Below are 18,129 nucleotides of genomic sequence, written 5' to 3' on the forward strand. Positions count from 1 at the left end.
AAACCTGATAGTGTAAGTAAATTGCACCCTTAAACAATTTTTTAAAATAGTAAAGAAAAATATTTATATCAATATATTTATAAACCTGCGATAGAATATTATATTATATAGCATATGTTAAACATATTTTACAAAGTAGTAAGATAAGAAATTAATTCATCCTAAATGATAAAGAAGTAATATAAAAATTGACTCTCCCTCTCACAAGATAGCCACCCTCATGTGGTTAAAGATGGCTGCCACAAGATGGCTGGCATGTTAGGGTAGTTGTGGCGATCAGGCCAACAAGGGAGGGCAGTTAGGGGTGACCAGGCCTGCAGAGGAGGGCAGTTGGGAGTGACCAGGCCAGCAGAGGAGGGCAGTTGGGAGTGATTGGGCTAGCAGGGGAGCAGTTAGGCATCCATCAGGTTGTTAGGGAAGTGGTTAGGGGGCAATCAGGCTGGCAGTCAGGCGAGCGGTTAGGAGCCAGCTCTCCCGGATTGTGAGAGAGATGTCCAATCTGGGGCATTCCCTGAGGGGTCCCAAATTGAAGATGGTGCAGGCTGGGCTGAGGGACACCCACCCTTCCCCAGTGCATGAATTTCTAGTTATAATATTAACACTCTGAAAATGGTAGTTACATGGATGATTAAGAAATATAGACTCTGGGACCTGAAACATGTAATTACAATAAAATTAATTAAGTTATTTGAAGGAGCTTTGTGAAAATGTTGAATAAATCAATAAATCCTTGGATGAAGGATGCTGGCTTAATTATCTGACTATCACAAGGCCAAGCATCATCTACTATGTGTACAAAATTCTAGTGTTTATGATATGGAAGAAAAATTTCCAATTTATGATATCAGAACCTTATATTTAAGTCTTACAGAATTTCTCAATAGGTCAAAACTGATCTTCTTTGTTCTGTTTTGGTGAGGATTAAAATCACCTGCTATAAATAAGTCTTATTTCCATAGGCTTTTAAAGGCAAAGCTTGAAAACAATTTTTCTGGCAAAATAATATTAGGAAACAAATGCAAATTTATACTAAGTAATAAATGAGCATTCTATGAGGTTAATTTTGAAGTGAAAGATGAGCATATATGAAATGCTTATATTCTTATTCTTGAACATTGTCTTTTAGCTAACATCATTTTTGGTATAAATGGCTGGTGGATTGGAGACATCCAGGATAAATAGTAGTGAGAGTGTTTAAGAAAGAAGACTGGAGAATGGAAGGTCAGGTACTGCCTGGTAGTTATTAAAAGGACTTTTAGGGTCTATTCTGAGGGGCATTAGAACACGCTGTAGTGTTGTGAACGGATTCATGACATGATCTAACTCTTACACCCAAAAATAAAATCACTCTGATAAATCTGTTGATAAAGCTGATGAGTATGAAGTCAGAAGGTAGAAATCCTGCGATGAGGTTAGAGATGATAGAGGCTCTGTGCATGGTGGTAGCAGGAAAGGAGCCGGAAAGAGGTCAGCATTTAAAAGGCAGGTGCAGTCATGTGTCCTGAGATTGTGAGATATGGGAGGAGAGGGCAAACAAAGATAATAGAATAATTACAATCTTTTCATAAAATGTGGAGAACTGTTTTAACTATTCATTACTAATAGACTAACAGGTTTAATTGTGGAAAGTTATTTAAAAAGTGTCAAAAATAGCACCTTTCTTTTACTTGCAAATGGTTTAAATTTACTGATCATTTAGAGCAGGGGTCCTCAAACTTTTTAAAGTGGGGGCCAGATCACGGTGCCTCAGAGAGCTGGAGGGCCGGACTATATGAACTACTAATTCCTACTGTAACACTTCGGCTGCGCTCACTGCCCAAAAAACCTGGCAGACAGGATCAGACTCCTCTGCGGGCCGCATGTGGCCCGCGGGCCGTAGTTTGAAGACCCCTGATTTAGAGTGATTTCCAGAATATACTGGCAGACATTTTGTAAAATCCAACATATGTACTTTATTCCTTTCAAAAGTGGATGATGTAAGTAGGAAAATATTTGTTTGGTGTTGTGTGTGTGTGTGTGTGTGCATTTTCCTGAAAATTACGTTATGATAAGGATAATCTGGAGAACATGTTTGGGAATAATTTCATCATTGTTATATTATTTTGTTGTGGAAAACCATATAAATGTCCCTTCTGTAAAATGTGTAATATCTGCACACTTGAAAACTTGTAAACTATTTTTTTCCAAGACTTAACCATTTCCCAATAAAATATGTTAGATGTACTTTCCTTCATTTTGAGCTGCATATCTTTTTCAGTTCTGGTATTCTCTTATATCCAAACAGGAAAATAAACTAAATTAAGTACCAAATCTTAGAAATGATGAAACACAAAATGTTTAAAATTTTGGACAACATTGAGCTGACATTTTTAAAATTCTGAAGTTGTTTTAAAAATGAATTTATATTTTTCTCTTTCAAATACATATATCTTACTTGAATTGAAGTCAATCAATCATAAATTGCTTCTGAACCTCCTGGAACATTTTATCATAAGTTATCTTTAAAAACATAGTTTCTGCTGAGCCAACATGCCAAGAGGTCACGGTTTGACTCCAGGTCAGGGAACTTGGCCGAGTTGCAGGCTTGATCCCCAGTGTGGAGCGCGCAGGAGGCAGCCAATCAATGATTCTCTTTCATCATTGATGTTTCTATCTCTCTCTCCCTCTCCCTTCCTCTATGAAATCAATAAAAATATAAAAATAAAATAAATAAAAATAGTGTCTGTCTTCCCATTCCTGAAAATGTTCATACTTTAGGGCTCAGTTAAATAATCCTCTTCTCTTTGTATCCCTCATCCTGTGTTGTACTTTTAGATTTCATGGCATTTAGTCCTTACCTTTATGTTATGACATTTTAAGTTCTTCTTTCACTTTCTAGCTCTAAATTTATCAAGGACAATGTTTATTTACTTGCTCTTCTATGAATATTTTATCATTTTCTAAGTAAGGGTATTATATCTCTAACTTTGCAACACTATGATGCTCACTGTTATATAAATGCCTCTAGTTCAATTAGTTTTTGTAATAGTAGCAGTAGTGTTTTCATGGTGCTTATTATTTACCAGGCACACCCTAGGCATTTTACATTTACTGCTTCACCTATTCACAGCAATCTTTTGAAGTTGCTATTATTGCTATGTTCACTGTGTTATAGAGAAAACTGAGCTGCACAACATTTTAGTAACTTTCTATGATTTTACTGTTATTATCTTAAATTTAAGTGAAGATGCTAAGATATGAAGTCTACTTTGGAGTACATGCTCATAAACAGGTGTATACCTTCAATGATTCTCTGCTTATGATACTAAATATATTTGAGCCCATGAGTTTCTTTTCACCTTCCAAAAGAGAGAAAGAGAAAAAAGAATATTTATTATACACGAGGCATAAATAGGAAGGCAACATATCCAAACATTGTCAGGAATTAAAATATCAACCAGGAGGGACGGTGTTTGATGTGCACAGAGGTTCTCACTTTGGGAAAGAATAGAGACTATCAAATCAGAGCCTCGATGATCACTGGTTGGATGACTCCTGGTAAGAGAGAGACTGTTTCCATATCCTATTTTATGTGGATATTAATATAACATATGGATTGTGGTATGTCCATGTCAGACAATGCTTCAGTAAGAACTTGGTAAATAGAAATTTATCAGAGCTGGACATTTTTATTTAAATTGTTCCCTAATATTGAAAGATATTTAAAGATTTGGGATCTTTTAAAAATATTTTTTTTTATTCTTTTCAGAGAGGAAGGGAGAGGGAAAGAGAGAGAGAAACATCAATGATGAGAGAGAATCATTGATTGGCTGCCTCCTGCAGGCTTCACACTGGGGATCAAGCCCACAGCTCTGGCATATGTCCTGACCTGGAACTGAATCATGACACTAAACCCCAGAGCAACACTGGCCCGGCTCCTTGCTTTTTTTTATAACTGTTTCTGAAAAATTGAATAATAATGAGGTCTTTGTTATTGTTGCTTTGGTGTTTGTATTGACTCTTTTTATCTTTAATATTTTAAAGATCTAAGATTACCCCATTTTAAGCTGCATGCAATGATCCTGACCACCATTATAATCATACATAGATCAAGTTTAACATGGTAAGAGGAAAATATGAAAAATTAAAGGAAATCTTATTGCTTTATTAATGTAATTGTCAATGATGGCTTTTTTGCTATAAGTGCATTGAAATGATCAGTACATGAAGAATTTAAATGAAACATCTGATATTTACTTGAGTATGATTAACAAAACACCTGACTAACTATTTCTTAAGCAATAAATCCATTTAATTATTTCAATTAACATTAAGTCTAGGGATAGTTATTCTAGGCTTATGCAGCTACTCAAGGTTATAATCAATAATTTAGTTTCCTTTCATTTTTCTCTGGCTGAATCCTCAAAGTGTTGACTTTTCCTTCTTAAGTTTATTGCTTTATGGCCTCAAAGTGGCTTTTAAATTGAGGCTTAATATTCTCATATGGCAACATTCAAAACAGGAAGAAAGAGAAAGCTTGGTGCAAGGACGGCTCTTGTTGTTATTGTCTCTTTTGATAGATGGAATGCAATATTATTCTCAGAAATCATTTATCAAAATCCTATATAATATAATCCTAATATGCAAATCACCAAACAGTGGAACAACCAAACACTGACCACCAGGGAGCAGACACTCAATGCAGGAGCTGCCCCCTGGTGGTCAGTGCGCTCCCACAGAGGGAGCTCAGCTCAGTCAGAAGCCAGGCTCCTGGCTGGCGAGCTCAGGAGTGGTGGCAGGAGCCTCTCCCACCTCCACTGCAGCATTAAGTTGGCCTAAGCTGGCAGAGGACAAGCCCCGAGGGGTCCCAGACTGCAAGAGGGCCCAGGCTGAGCTGAAGCCCCCTTCCCTCCCAGTGCATGAATATTGTGCACTGGGCCTCTAGTGATTTTATAATATATAAACTAGAATATGCCATGTGACCACCCCTAACCCCAGGAGAGGCTGGGGAACTGTATTTGTCAGAGGGCAATGAAATAAGTCATTGTCCCTGAATCTCTGGTGCTTATCTTCCCTGAGAACATTGCTGCCCATCTAATACCCAAACAATGCCATCTTCTGTTAGCAAGGAGGAAAGGGAGGATGACGCTGATACAGACATATTTAAATAGGCCTTTCAGAAAGCTAACAATTACTTCAGTAATCCAAAAACAGAGATAAAACACAGAACAAGGTTTTAGGAAAAAAAAAATACTTTGTAAGACTAAATTGCCAACATGCTAGTTAAAATGTGATCTCCATATGTTCAACCACAACGGTAGTTTACCTTTAACAAAACCCACTGAGAAAAAGGATTAAGATTTGAACTAGGACTTAGGAAATTCTCTAAGGATATTCCAACAGAGCCTTGGAAAGAAATACTTTCAATATTGAATAAAGGCTGTTTTATTGAATACAATTTGTTTTGTGCCATAAAATTTATCTATGCAAGTACTACAGCAAATTACTTTGAAAAGGGCTTAGCTTGTAATATAAATAGCTTAAAATTAAAGTGAGTGAAATAACTGCCTGGAAGCAATTTATTTTCTGGAAGTTTTATTTTAAGTTAATGCTAAATATTATAAATATTAGCAGAAAAGCACATTTACTATATCATGTATGGTACAAAAAATTGCTTCTCCTTGTTTCTATGATTTTAGATCTCTCGTTAAGGAAAATAAAGTAGGGAATCTGTTACTAGAGTTATAGCCACATCTCATATTATTAGTGTCTTAGCATTATAGGTGGTCAAATTCCATAACCAACATTGGGATGGAAAAAAACCTAATAATATATAAACTTAGTTCTCACCTGTATTCAACAACTGATTGAAATGCACATGTTAATCACTTATATCTTGAGTTTTTTAAATAGCTTCTCCATGACATACAATTTGCATAGGTAATGAGTGAACATAAGACTTTATAAAATGGCATAAAAAGATGTTTGAGTAAAGTATCACATTTCCAAATTAATCAAGTAAGAGTTTAGAAAATTAGGTAATTAGCAACATGGGTTTTTAATCTGACATCTAAATTCTTGAATTCTTCCATAATTTCTGGCCTAGTTTTTAACTAACGTTTCAGTGTGTAAACATTTTTTTAATTCCTATTTGTTGCAGGCAGTAAGCACAGACCCTGTCCCAGTTAAATTACACTATGACAGATCACATGATCAGGTCTGGGTGCTAAGCTGGGGTACCTTGGAAAAGACTTCTCCAACACTTCAGGTAAGTCCATTTCACTATATTGGAACAAATAATGATCTTTAAGTATCTCATTTAGTATTATAACCATTTAACCATTATATTCTTCCACCTGAGGACTGTACTTTAATCACACCTAGATCTGCACAGAAAAAGTAAAAGAAAGTTGATAGCTCAGCTTTTTTTTTTAATTGGAAAGTATTGTAGGACATATTTATCAAAGGTTGGATGTTAAGCTACAAGCATAGCATGATGACAAAAATGATACTGTTAGGAAAAAACAAGTTGTAATTTACCTTCCAACAGTTTCTTGCCTCCCTGCAAATTTCATAAGAATTTTTTTTCTTTTTCTTTCAGTTTCTCCTTTCATAACAGGGCCTATTGGGTGGGGTACATGAAACAGAGACCACGAGAGGTAGACAAAGTCTCAAAGCAGATCTCCACTTTCCTCCAAACAGCTAGAATTTTGTTATGGGACCACAGGCTCATTTCTAATTGGAATTAATGTGGTGTCATTTGTGTGGCACTTGCTTCTGTCTTGAAGTTGCTTATATGAGAACTTGACAGATGCAGAAAAAACATAGCATACATTTGACAATGACTCTTTGGCACTTTATTTAAATTTTTGGATTTGTACATTTAAATAGAAAAAATAGAGAAAACAGGAAGGAATGTTTGGCCCTGAAACTGCAAATTTTCTATTTCTAAACCACCTTGTGGTTAGAGCACCACCTGGTACATGTCTCTTCTTACAAAGTCTTAAGTCATTTGTCTTTGGCCAGTTTTCAGTAAATCTGTTGAATGCAATGTCATTTTTAATTAATTGTCAGTACCAATACTGTTAATGTTTTTGAAGTATTTTCTGTATTACAATGTTTAACTTACAAAGAGCAGATTTATTGAAGTGAAACAATTTAATGCAACTACCAGAGTTTATGGTTTATTTTATATTTCACTAGGAATATGTGTCATTTGAAGCATCTAAAATATGATACAGTATTTTGGTTATCTATTGCTGCAAATCAAAGCACTTCAAAACTTGAGGTTTTCAATAAAATTCAAGGATCACTTACCACTCACATTTGATGGCTTGGCAGTCTGGGTATTTCTGTGGGCAAGATCAGGGAGCACTTACTGAAATGCTGAAACAATTTGTCAATAAGAGCTGGGAGTCCAAACGTCCTCACTCCGACCTCTGTCTGTGGTGATAGTACTTAGCCGGGTGTCTTGTGTGTCTTACATGTGCTTGCTCATCCATTGGACTGACACCTTCACCGCATAGTGATTCCAGGTTACTAGATACTGGAAGTCGCTAGGCCAGTTAAAATCTGAGCTTGAGGATTTACATAAGTAACTGCATTCAGCCTGTTGATGGAAGCAAGTTACACTGCCTGCCTAGATTCTAAAGGATGGAGAATAGCCAATTTCTTAATGGAAAGAGCACAATCTTCACTGTGGACCACTGTCTGAATGATCGGCCACAATATGCTCACAGGCTCTCATATTTTGATAGTTTGTACTTAAATATAATATTGATAAGATAAAAAAATAGGTATGATTTTAAAATAACTTTAGGCAAACATCTTTAATAACATGCAGAAAAAGGGGGGAAGTCTTTTTATAAGTGTTAAGTAACTTTCCACAGATTATCCAGCCTTCTCAAAATGGATTCTTTTTCTCTGAATAAAGAGAGAGAGAGATAATTATGCTAATAAAATTTAGTGAAATGTTAAAATGTTTCCTGGCACACTTGAAAATATGAAATAAAACTTAGGAATTGAGAAACATTCTTAAATATTATATACAAGAAAAATTTATTTACATAAAGGGTGTGTGTGTACACACATCTATATGTATGTAAATGGTGGGTGATGATAGATGATAGATAGATAGATAGATAGATAGATAGATAGATAGATAGATAGATAGACAGATAGAAAATGCGGGGTCTATGGATCAGAGAATGAACCATTTCTTACCCATGGAGCAGCTATTCTTCTGCTCCAACCCCCATTGGGTGATGTGGGGAAGACCGATGCTACCCTACAAGTGCAGCGCAGTTGTACTACAGGAAAGGACCCTGAAAATATGTCCCCCTCTGTTTTTTTAGGCTGCTTCCCTCAGCCCATCTTCTCCTGTGAGAGACAGAGATTATTTCTCAGAAATATATACAAATTGTGTTCTGGGAGGGAGGGACAAGTCAGTACCCTAGAATGTCAAGAATTGGCTCAAATGCCTTAAGTTTCTAAATATCTCAGGAGCAAAACACCATCTCTAGCATCCTAGGCACTTTTAGTGACATCATCATTTAACAAAGTTTGCCAGTGCCCTTTGCTCAAAAGGATCTGACTCTGCAAAAATGTTAAATACTCATAGATAATTGTCTCCCAACAGAACAGGTTTATCAGGAAACACCCCCAAAGAAAATGGGTTTTAAGATTTGCATGAAAATGGGAATACTTTTCCTTTGGAGAAATGGAATTCACAGATCAAAATCATGAGCAAGCTCTTACTTTTGCTAGAGTGTCTATGACACATGTTGAAAAGTTAGACTGAAAAGAGAGATTGATGCTAGAATGTAAAGGCTAATCAGCAACTTTTTTTGCCTTAATTCTGTGTATCTTATAATGGTACCCACTGACCCTTGAAGGAGCAAAAACATTTTATAAAGGACCAGAAAGCCCTACTTACATTCCTTCTTCTTTGTTTTCCTTTTGATTATTAGTAAATCTGTAAATCTTTGCCAATTATGAAAGCAAAATATGTTATTTCTGTGATATTTATAATTAATAAAAACGCATGTACTGTGATTTTAGGTATGTAAGGCAATGATTTTTCCAATTACTGTTCTTAAGTGAATTTGCAAAGATTTATCAGAGTTATTTTTTAAGACATCATGCCTAATAAGAATTCAAGAAATGCTGTCCTAAAAATCATGAGTCTGTCATCTACACAGTTTTACAATTTCTCTGTAATATCTTTTCAAATGCAAAAACAATTGGAGAAGAAAATATCTCTAAGAAACAACGTGGAATAAAGTCCTTTGATTTGCTATTGGTCAGAAAGTAGGCCACGGCCAGATGGGGTGTCATTGGGAGGTGGAGGCTCTGGATCTGTGGAAGGCACCACACCTAGAGAGACCAATGGTAGGATGCCATTAGGAATGAGCCAGGAGTTGCAGAAAGATGGGACATATTGATTAATGTGCATCAGATCAATTTGTGCATCCTTGCATTTAGTCGTCTCAGTCCTAAATTTGGCCATCCATCTGGTCCTGCTCAGTCCCAGCAGTGAGAAGGGCCCCGAAACCATCAGGGAACTAAGTCCAGATAGCGGGGAGCTAGGGAAGTGACCTTGAGTTTTTTACAGCCAGGACTATGCCAAACACATAAGTGCTCAGTTAATATGCCTTCAGTGGTATGACAAAGTTTGCATCAGTAATTTTGGTAAGGTTAGGATGCAATGCACACATTTTAGTACTGTATGAATATTGAATCCTGTGATGCCTGGAAACTACTTAGAAACGTATTGACACACAGCAAGCTCTCAGTAAATATTATTATTGCTTCAGTCACTCAAGTATTATTAATTTCAAATATAAGTGCATGCATTTTGAGTTCTACACACTATACAATCAAAAGGGAAAAGAAAATTGGAGAGTTCTTTCCTATTACTCTGTTCACCTTTATTAAAGTCTTATAGACATTATTATGAATGGCTACAATCCCAGTGCCAACTTTATCACTGATATTCATTTTAAAAAAAATTAAAACACAGATATAGCCCTGCTGGTGTGGCTCAATGACTGAGCTTCGACCTATGAACCAGGAAGTCACAGTCCAATTCCCAGTCAGGGCACATGCCCTTGTGGGCTAGATTCCTTATTGGGGGAATCAATAATTCTCTCTCATCATTCATATTTCTGTCTCTCCCTCTCCTTTCCTCTCTGAAATCAATAATAAAAAATATATTAAAAAACAAACAAAAAACAGATATAGTGTCTTTAAGGTTGCTATCAACACTGGTTCTCTCCTTCTGGTGTACACTGAGCTCCTTTTGGTTAGCTGGAGCCATATGACTGGTTCTGATAAATGAGAGCTTCTGTGGTCAGAATGTAGGCTTGCTATTGGTCAGAATGTAGGCTGTCGCCAGATGGGGGTGACATTGGGAGGTGGGGGCTGCTCCTTCAGTGTGGAACACTGAGAGGTAACAGTGGATATCCTGCAGATTCCTCAGGGAATGTAACATGTGTGAAACAAAATCTTTATTCTATAAGCCACTAAGACTTAAAGGTCTGTTTCCGGTTGTTTGTTTGTTTGTTTTATCTGTAACATAACTGAGCTAATAATTTATATATTTTTACTGAGCATGGTAATTTTCAATGGAACACAATGAATATATACTCACTGGAAAGAAAATTAATCTTTCAGAATAAAAACCCCCCAAAATAAAAATGCTATGTACTCCTGTCATAAAAACTAAAGGAACAGAATCAGTTTGGAAGGAGTCAGTCAGTACTTTAGGAAGCTTAATTTGGGGGCCATATGAAAAAGGGGGAGGCAGGAAGATACTTTAAAAAGCTAACAGAACACCTGTACAGCAGAGACAATAAAAAACAAACAGCAAAAAACAACACATGGAGGTATGAGAAACTGGGAAAACAAAAAACAAAAACCCTGATAGAATTTGATATATAGTAGGATATCTTATTTAATAAAAGCCTAATATGCTAAGTGTCTGCAGTCCAGTCGACCATTCAACCAATCAAAGCATAATATGCTAATGACATGCTAAGGCCACTCAACTGCTTGCTATGATGTGCACTGACTACCAGGGGGCAGACGCTCCAACCAGTAGGTTAGCTTGCTGTTGGGGTTCGGCCAATCAGGATTGAACAAGATGAGCTGGACATACCCTGGAGCCCTCCCATGGTCCTTCCCTGGCTGGCCAACCTCCTGTGTCCCTCCCTGGCCCCAGTAGTGCACCAGTGTGTTCCCTCGGACTGCCCTGAACCCTCTAGCAGTCTGGCACCCCTCAGGGAATGTTGGAGAGTCAGTTTCTACCAGATCCCACTCCACTTAACACAGGAGCTGCCCCTGTGTACTCCCACAGGGGAGTGCTGCTTAGTCAGAAGCTGGGCTCACACTTGGGAGCTCAGCAGTGGTGGCAGGAGCCTTTCCCGCCTCCTTGGCAGCACTAAGGATGTCCGACTGCCGGCTTAGGCCCACACCCCAGGGAAAGTGGCCCTAAACCATCAGTCAGACATCCCCCAAGGGCTCCCAGACTGTGAGAGGGCACAGGCATCGGGACTCTAGTGAGTAATAAATTTTAAATGTAGTTATCTTTTCTTTACTTTTTAAAAACCAATTAATGAATAGTTGGAAAGAAGAAAGCTCTGATAAAAACTTACTTAAATCTGTTATTTTACACATTTATAGTAGGAAAATGTTTTAAAATAAGATTTTATCTATTCTAGGATTTCTAAGATCTCAAACATTTGGTATGATTTATTTGGAGTTTTCAGTGCCATGCTTCCCCCTGTTTCATGGGAGGGCCAGTTGTTTGTTCATCAATTATATCTCAACAAAGTGTTTTTTTTTTAAAAAAAAAAAAAAAAAAAAAAAAAGGAAGAAAACTAACATCTTATTTACATATGTATGCTTGCTTTTATTATTCTCATATAGCAAAGTTAATTTTTTTATAAAACAGCCGTTGTTTAATAACATATTCATCTTATATTTCAAGCAGGAACTCTTCAAGACAAATTGTTTTCTTTTCTATTTTTGTCTTTGTAAAAACTAAAGTTTCTACTTTAAAAATGAGCAATTACAATATTCCAATATAATTAATAATATACTCATTTTGAAGGTGGTAATAAAGAGTCTGTGCCAGAGATTATTTTCTTGTCTAAAGACACACAAAGCTGATGCTATTATATTAAGGAAATGCATTGCCAAGATCTAAGCAGGGTGTGTTCTGTGTAGGTGATAACCTTGGCCAGTGGGAATGTGCCTCACCACACCATCCACACCCAGCCCGTGGGAAAGCAGTTCGACCGAGTGGACGACTTTTTCATTCCCACCACCACCCTTCTCATCACCCACATGAGGTAAGTGCTCAAATGAATGATCCATTTTAGATTTCTCTCTTAATTTTGACAGAAAGCCACAAGAAACCCTAACACACATTTCAGGTACACAAACAAGACACACAAAGTGCACATGATTTAATTTTGTCTCATATGCTTGATGAATTTTTACCAATATTAGTGATAATTTCCTGTCATATATATTTCTTCATAAGCCCAATGCATAAATGAATTTATAAAGATAGAGTTGCATTTTTTTTAAATTGACTTCAGAGAGGAACAGAGAGTGAGAGTAAGACAGAAATATCATCAGAGAGAATCACTGATTGGTTGCCTCCTGCACACCCTACACTGGGGATCCAGCCCGTAACCCAGGCATGCGCCCTGACCCTGACCGGGAGTAAACTGTGACCTCCTGCTTCATAGGTCTATGCTTCACCAACTGAGCCATGCCAACTGGGCGAGTTGCATTTTTTAATCAAAATTTTAGTTAATATTTTTTTGCCAATACTAATAAGTAGGGTCTTTTAGGCTTTTGCACAATACTGACATTTGAGTTGAAATGAAATGTTTCAGGCCTGCACTTTGAGAAAACATGGTGTTGGCATGTTCAATCTCTGCGTATTTACAAGAGGTGAGAAGGCAGAAATTTCTAGCGACCTCACTCCAAAGTTTCATGAAAGTCAGTTAAATGTTTAAAAGGGGGATACTGCCGAAGCCGGTTTGGCTCAGTGGTAGAGCGTCGGTCTGCGGACTGAAAGGTCCCAGGTTTGATTCCGGTCAAGGGCATATACATTGGTTGCGGGCACTTCCCCGGTAGGGGGTGTGCAAGAGGCAGCTGGTCGATGTTTCTCTCTCATCGACATTTCTAGCTCTATCTCTCTCCCTTCCTCTCTGTAAAAAATCAATAAAATATATTTTTTAAAAATAATAATAAAAGGGGGATACTTTGGGTATTCACAATTTACTGAAATTTTTAAGAAGCATTGCTTAATAATGTTACTGAATCTGAGCCAAAGTAATATGTTGACCTGCTTCTAAAGTGAATTCACATGAGGGGGAACTGCTCCAGCTATGTCCTGTGAGCCAGTGTTTGCAATGTATATGGTATATACTGCAAATTAAATTGAAAGATCATCTCATCTAAAAGTTCAAGTTGTAAGAATTCTGAAAGAATGAAAAATTAAAGTTGCAAAATTAAAAGGGGGATTAATGAATCAGAATTTTGGCTCACAGTCAAGACATTATGTAAACTGGTTTTTGTTCTTGTGCAGCAAAGTATGTAAGAGTTTAAGTATAGTTCTCAAGCAGTTCACCATTATTTTCAGAATGTCTGTCATATGCTTGACAATAAAGTGATTAAAAACATAAATACTATCACAATTATTACATGCTTATATGGAAAATAAGTAGAACTAAAAAATATATTATTTGCATCAAAGTTAACAATAATTTGTAAGGTATGGCTGCAAACACTATAATTCAGAAACTAAATAAATCAGCATATGAACTGAAAATGGTACTACACTTGACATGTTACCTAAAAATATGTTTTTATACTTACTTTATGAAGATAAAATTTTTATTTGCATTGTCTATTATGATAAATAAATATTTCTTTGATATTTTCTCATTGTTGATAAAATTTTGCTAATTAATAATTTAATATGTAACACTTGCTTTTATTTACTCCATTATCCCACTACTACAGTGTTAATACAATTATTTAGGGCAAAAGTCCTGTGGTTATGAAACCAGTAGGGTTAAGAGCATATAGTTTTAGGTATTTATTTTACCTTATAATAAGTAACTTGTGTCCTATGGTATTAAAAAAAAAAAAAAAGCTTCCAAGGTAAGAGTTTAACTCTGTCTGGATGCAGTGTTATGTGTAATTCTTTGTTTGTATGTATAGTTGATATGCTTTCAGAACACGACATCTGTTTAGGGTCAACACGATTATGACCTTCTGGGATTTGGAGCTAATAATAATTAGAAGAACATCCACATACTCTGAATACATATAAGGCAAAGTTGTACTTTAGATATTTCTATATATTATAAGAAACACCCAAAAGTATTCCTGAGTGTATTTTTAAATGTCTATTTTTCTTTTTAGGGCTGTATAGTGAAATGTGTGAGTGTTTTGCCAATATTTGTAAGAATACTAAATTAGCCAAAACCGGTTTGGCTCAGTGGATAGAGCGTCGGTCTGCAGATTGAGGGGTCCCAGGTTCGATTCCGGTCAAGGGCATGTACCTTGGTTACGGGCACATTCCCAGTGGGGGGTGTGCAGGAGGCAGCGGGTCGATGTTTCTCTCTCATCAACATTTCTAGCTTTCTATCGCTCTCCCTTCCTCTCTGTAAAAAATCAATAAAATATATTTTAAAAAAAAAGAATACTAAATTAAATTATAACAATCCTACCTGCTATAGATCCCATTTTAATGAATGTGAGTGATCAAATTTCCTATTGCACTTCAAAGTAATTACTCCTGTTACTAAAGTGAAGAGTAAGTGTAAAAAGTAGCATTTCTTTACAGAAATAAACTATTACGTAAAGTATCTTTAACATAATGAGCATTTGTTCCACCTCAGGAAAACCTGAAGGATAGATATGATATGGTCCTTTCTCCTGCCAATTTCATGTACCATGTTTTCTAATGAAATATGTGTGTTGCTGAAATTGATCTTGTTATGAATTGTGTTTTTTTAGCATTTGAAACTATTTTATCACTGTTATAGCTGGCATATATTTCCAGGTCAATCAGAAGGTATGACACAGAATATGTTTTTAATTAATACTAGTTTTCTTCCTCTGACCTCTCTGCACATCAATCTGTGTATTTTTTTTCTCAGATGGCTACACCCTCATTTCAAATAAGTTATATCTCCTATGTCTGAAAAGCTCCTGGACAAGTGTCAGGATTTTATATCCTTAGTGTCTAAAAACCTGTAGGCACTTAATTCATGTTTCTCATAGGATTGGAGATAAGGAAGGAAGAAAGTGCTGTACTGTTTCCTAAACCAGAATATATAGTATCGAGGGGAGAGCTGTATATCTTACACTCCTGACTGCATTTCTCAGTGTGTAACACAATAGCACACATGCAGCAAGCTCTGCCTCAGGAGCACATGGATTGCGTGGGGGCAGCGAAGAGCAGGAAGAAGAACTTACATCTCCTGCCAGGCAGATCTAGGCCTGCATGTCCAGCAGCACCCTTTGCCATCGGCTCTTGTGGCATTGACCAGCTTCCTTCAATTGTTTCTAAGCGTTGGCCTAGAAAAATGTTAGAATATTAAGTTGCCTATAATAGTTTGTCCAGACTACTCATTATCTACACTGGTGCACGGAGGCCCCTGAGATTACTTACAATTTCGCTAAAAGTCTCTATTTTTCCCTGTTTGGTTTCTTCTCACTTTTTTTATTTATTGGTGTCGTTGATTCTCAAATCTGTTTAATCCATTCTGTAAAATATATCAAGACTTGAGGAGTTTAAGAGAACCAAAATATCTTCATAAACCTACATTAAAAGATAAACTGGTAGTTTAAAAAACAGACAAGCCACTAATCAGTCTTCACAAGAAAGCACTTTAAAAATCCTTGAGAACCTAATTTAGGACCCTTTTGAATGGCCTGTGGAATTTGAATTTCAGGAAACTAATATTAAAATCTAAGAAATATTTGAGAATAAGGGCCTAGTGCCATCATCCACTCATTCTGCTCCTCACTTTAATCCCCTCCCATTCCCTGAGCACCACAGCTTAGGCCAATGTAATTATTCCTATTTCATACTGTAGAGTAAGAGCTTAATGGTGAAAATACCCCATTTTTGTTTTATTTGTACCTTCCTTCTCCTTAGAAATTAGAAGATTACCTGAGCCCTAGGCTGGGGATTATCAGATACACCAATGGTACACTGTGTGTGATCTAAATCAAAGTGGTCTTTAACACTATAGCATTCTGGTTAGTGGACCAAAAGTCTGTCCCTGAGTTCTTAGTTCTTAAATATGAATGTTTGTCTAGGCAGTAATGCAGAAATACTCCAAAGCAGCATGCAACCATTTGTGAGCCCCACTTGTGAATATGAGAGAGGTTACATTATTAGCCTGTCTCCCCAGTAGTTCCAGCTACTTGCTGGGTTTCTGAAAGGGACTGAATAAATGCTTATTGACCAAGTTTATTTTTAAAGGTTATTAAAATTCTATAGTAGATTTTCTTTTGCTTTTCATTGAATGTATTGGAATGACACTGGTTAACAAAGTTATATAGGTCTCAGCTGCACAATTCTACAGGACATCATCTGTACACTATGTTGAGTGTTTACCATTCAAAGTCAATTCTCTATCCATCACCATTTGTCCTCACTACACTCACCCACCAAGCCCTGCCACAACTGTGAGTTGGTTAATTCTTCCCTCCACAATTAGTTAGGAAAAATTTAAATTACTTAAAATTGCATTAATAACAACTTTCTGATGCTTATTGAAATATACTTATTCAAATTACTATATGTATATATTTTTAAGAATAGGTTATCTCTTATGTTTTGTTAATTTGCATAGAAATGACTCCATTGGATATTTAATAAATGATGTATTTTTTTACATTAGTAATTCATTGCACAATGCAGTTAAGTGGCAATGTATATTAGCTAGACATTCATTTTTCAGATTTGCAGTTAATAGGGAATTTTCTTTAAAAACCTTAGATTTCAATAAATAATTCATAAATCATGAATCATAAATCTAAAGTTTATCCAGCACAAAAGAAGTGTGTTTTGCAATGATATGAAAAATATAAATTTCTTACATGAAGAATTTCAATTTGGAATTTTTTCTATATAAAAATACATATAAAGGTAATATTAAAGATAAACTGTTAAAATAAATATACATGTATAATTTTCAGAAGAACCAATATGTCTGTTGAATATTATAAAAATTAAAATTGTTTATTATTTTTCAATCAAAAGTATTCTACAAATGCAAAGCAAAATATTTCATTGTTCACATAATTTCTATCCAAAGAACTAAATTATTATAATACTAGTAATCCTCCACATGAATCCATGTGCCAATAGCTCTCTGCTGCCCTCCTGTAGCTCTCTGCCTGCTGTCCTGCCTTCCTGTACCACCCCATCCATCTTCTCCCTGCCCCCCCATAGCTTGCTGCCCTGCCCGCCCCCCTTTGCTTTTTGCCACCCACTCATAGTTGGCTGCCCCACCCTCCTGCAGATCTGTGATCTGGTCATTACGTGGTTGGTTCTTACACCTCATGGTGTAATGGATAATTAGCATATTCCTCTCTTATTATATAGGATAATTACAAGTAAATAGATGTATTTGAATAATATTATAGTTCTAGTACTTATAAATATTTTATGATATGGCTAAAGCATGGGGGATTTAGTGGTTTTTGTTATCATTTTTTTAATTAGCCAGAAATTAAAAAGTAATTTGAAAATACATTTTTTGAGAAAAATGGTGTTATAATCATTGTGTTTAATTTCAAAGCAATTAAATTCATAAAGAATAGACACTTGCATAAATTGATTATTATATTTTTGGTACCATTCTGAAAAAAAATGTGAATGTCAATTTCTTGTCATGATATGTGTACAGATTACAACTTGTTCTGCAGGTGCTACTAAAGTTTGTATATAAGGAATGAAAAAAATTGGTTTGCAGGAATTTATCATGTTATCATGGGATTTTTTGGTTTGTTTGATTTTAGTTTTGGGTAAAGATTAGGGGATTGAGAATAACTGAGAAAGTAAGAGAAGCTAATAAGATGGCAGATATCCAAGCAATGAGTGAT

At 36.1% G+C, this 18,129-nt stretch overlaps 1 protein-coding gene across 1 annotated transcript in view; it reads left to right on the top strand.

Annotated features, from left to right (window-relative positions):
• The window catches only part of FSTL5 (follistatin like 5), a 541,528-nt gene that overhangs the window by 487,022 nt on the left and 36,377 nt on the right, over positions 1 to 18,129 (top strand). The window contains exons 14-15 of the mRNA XM_084884381.1: positions 6,140 to 6,247; positions 12,208 to 12,332. Coding sequence (XP_084740507.1) covers positions 6,140 to 6,247; positions 12,208 to 12,332 — 233 coding nt within the window. The remainder of the gene's footprint in view (positions 1 to 6,139; positions 6,248 to 12,207; positions 12,333 to 18,129) is intronic.

This window comes from Pipistrellus hanaki (assembly GCF_964339955.1).
Source record: "Pipistrellus hanaki genome assembly, chromosome: 5".
NCBI lineage: Eukaryota > Metazoa > Chordata > Mammalia > Chiroptera > Vespertilionidae > Pipistrellus > Pipistrellus hanaki.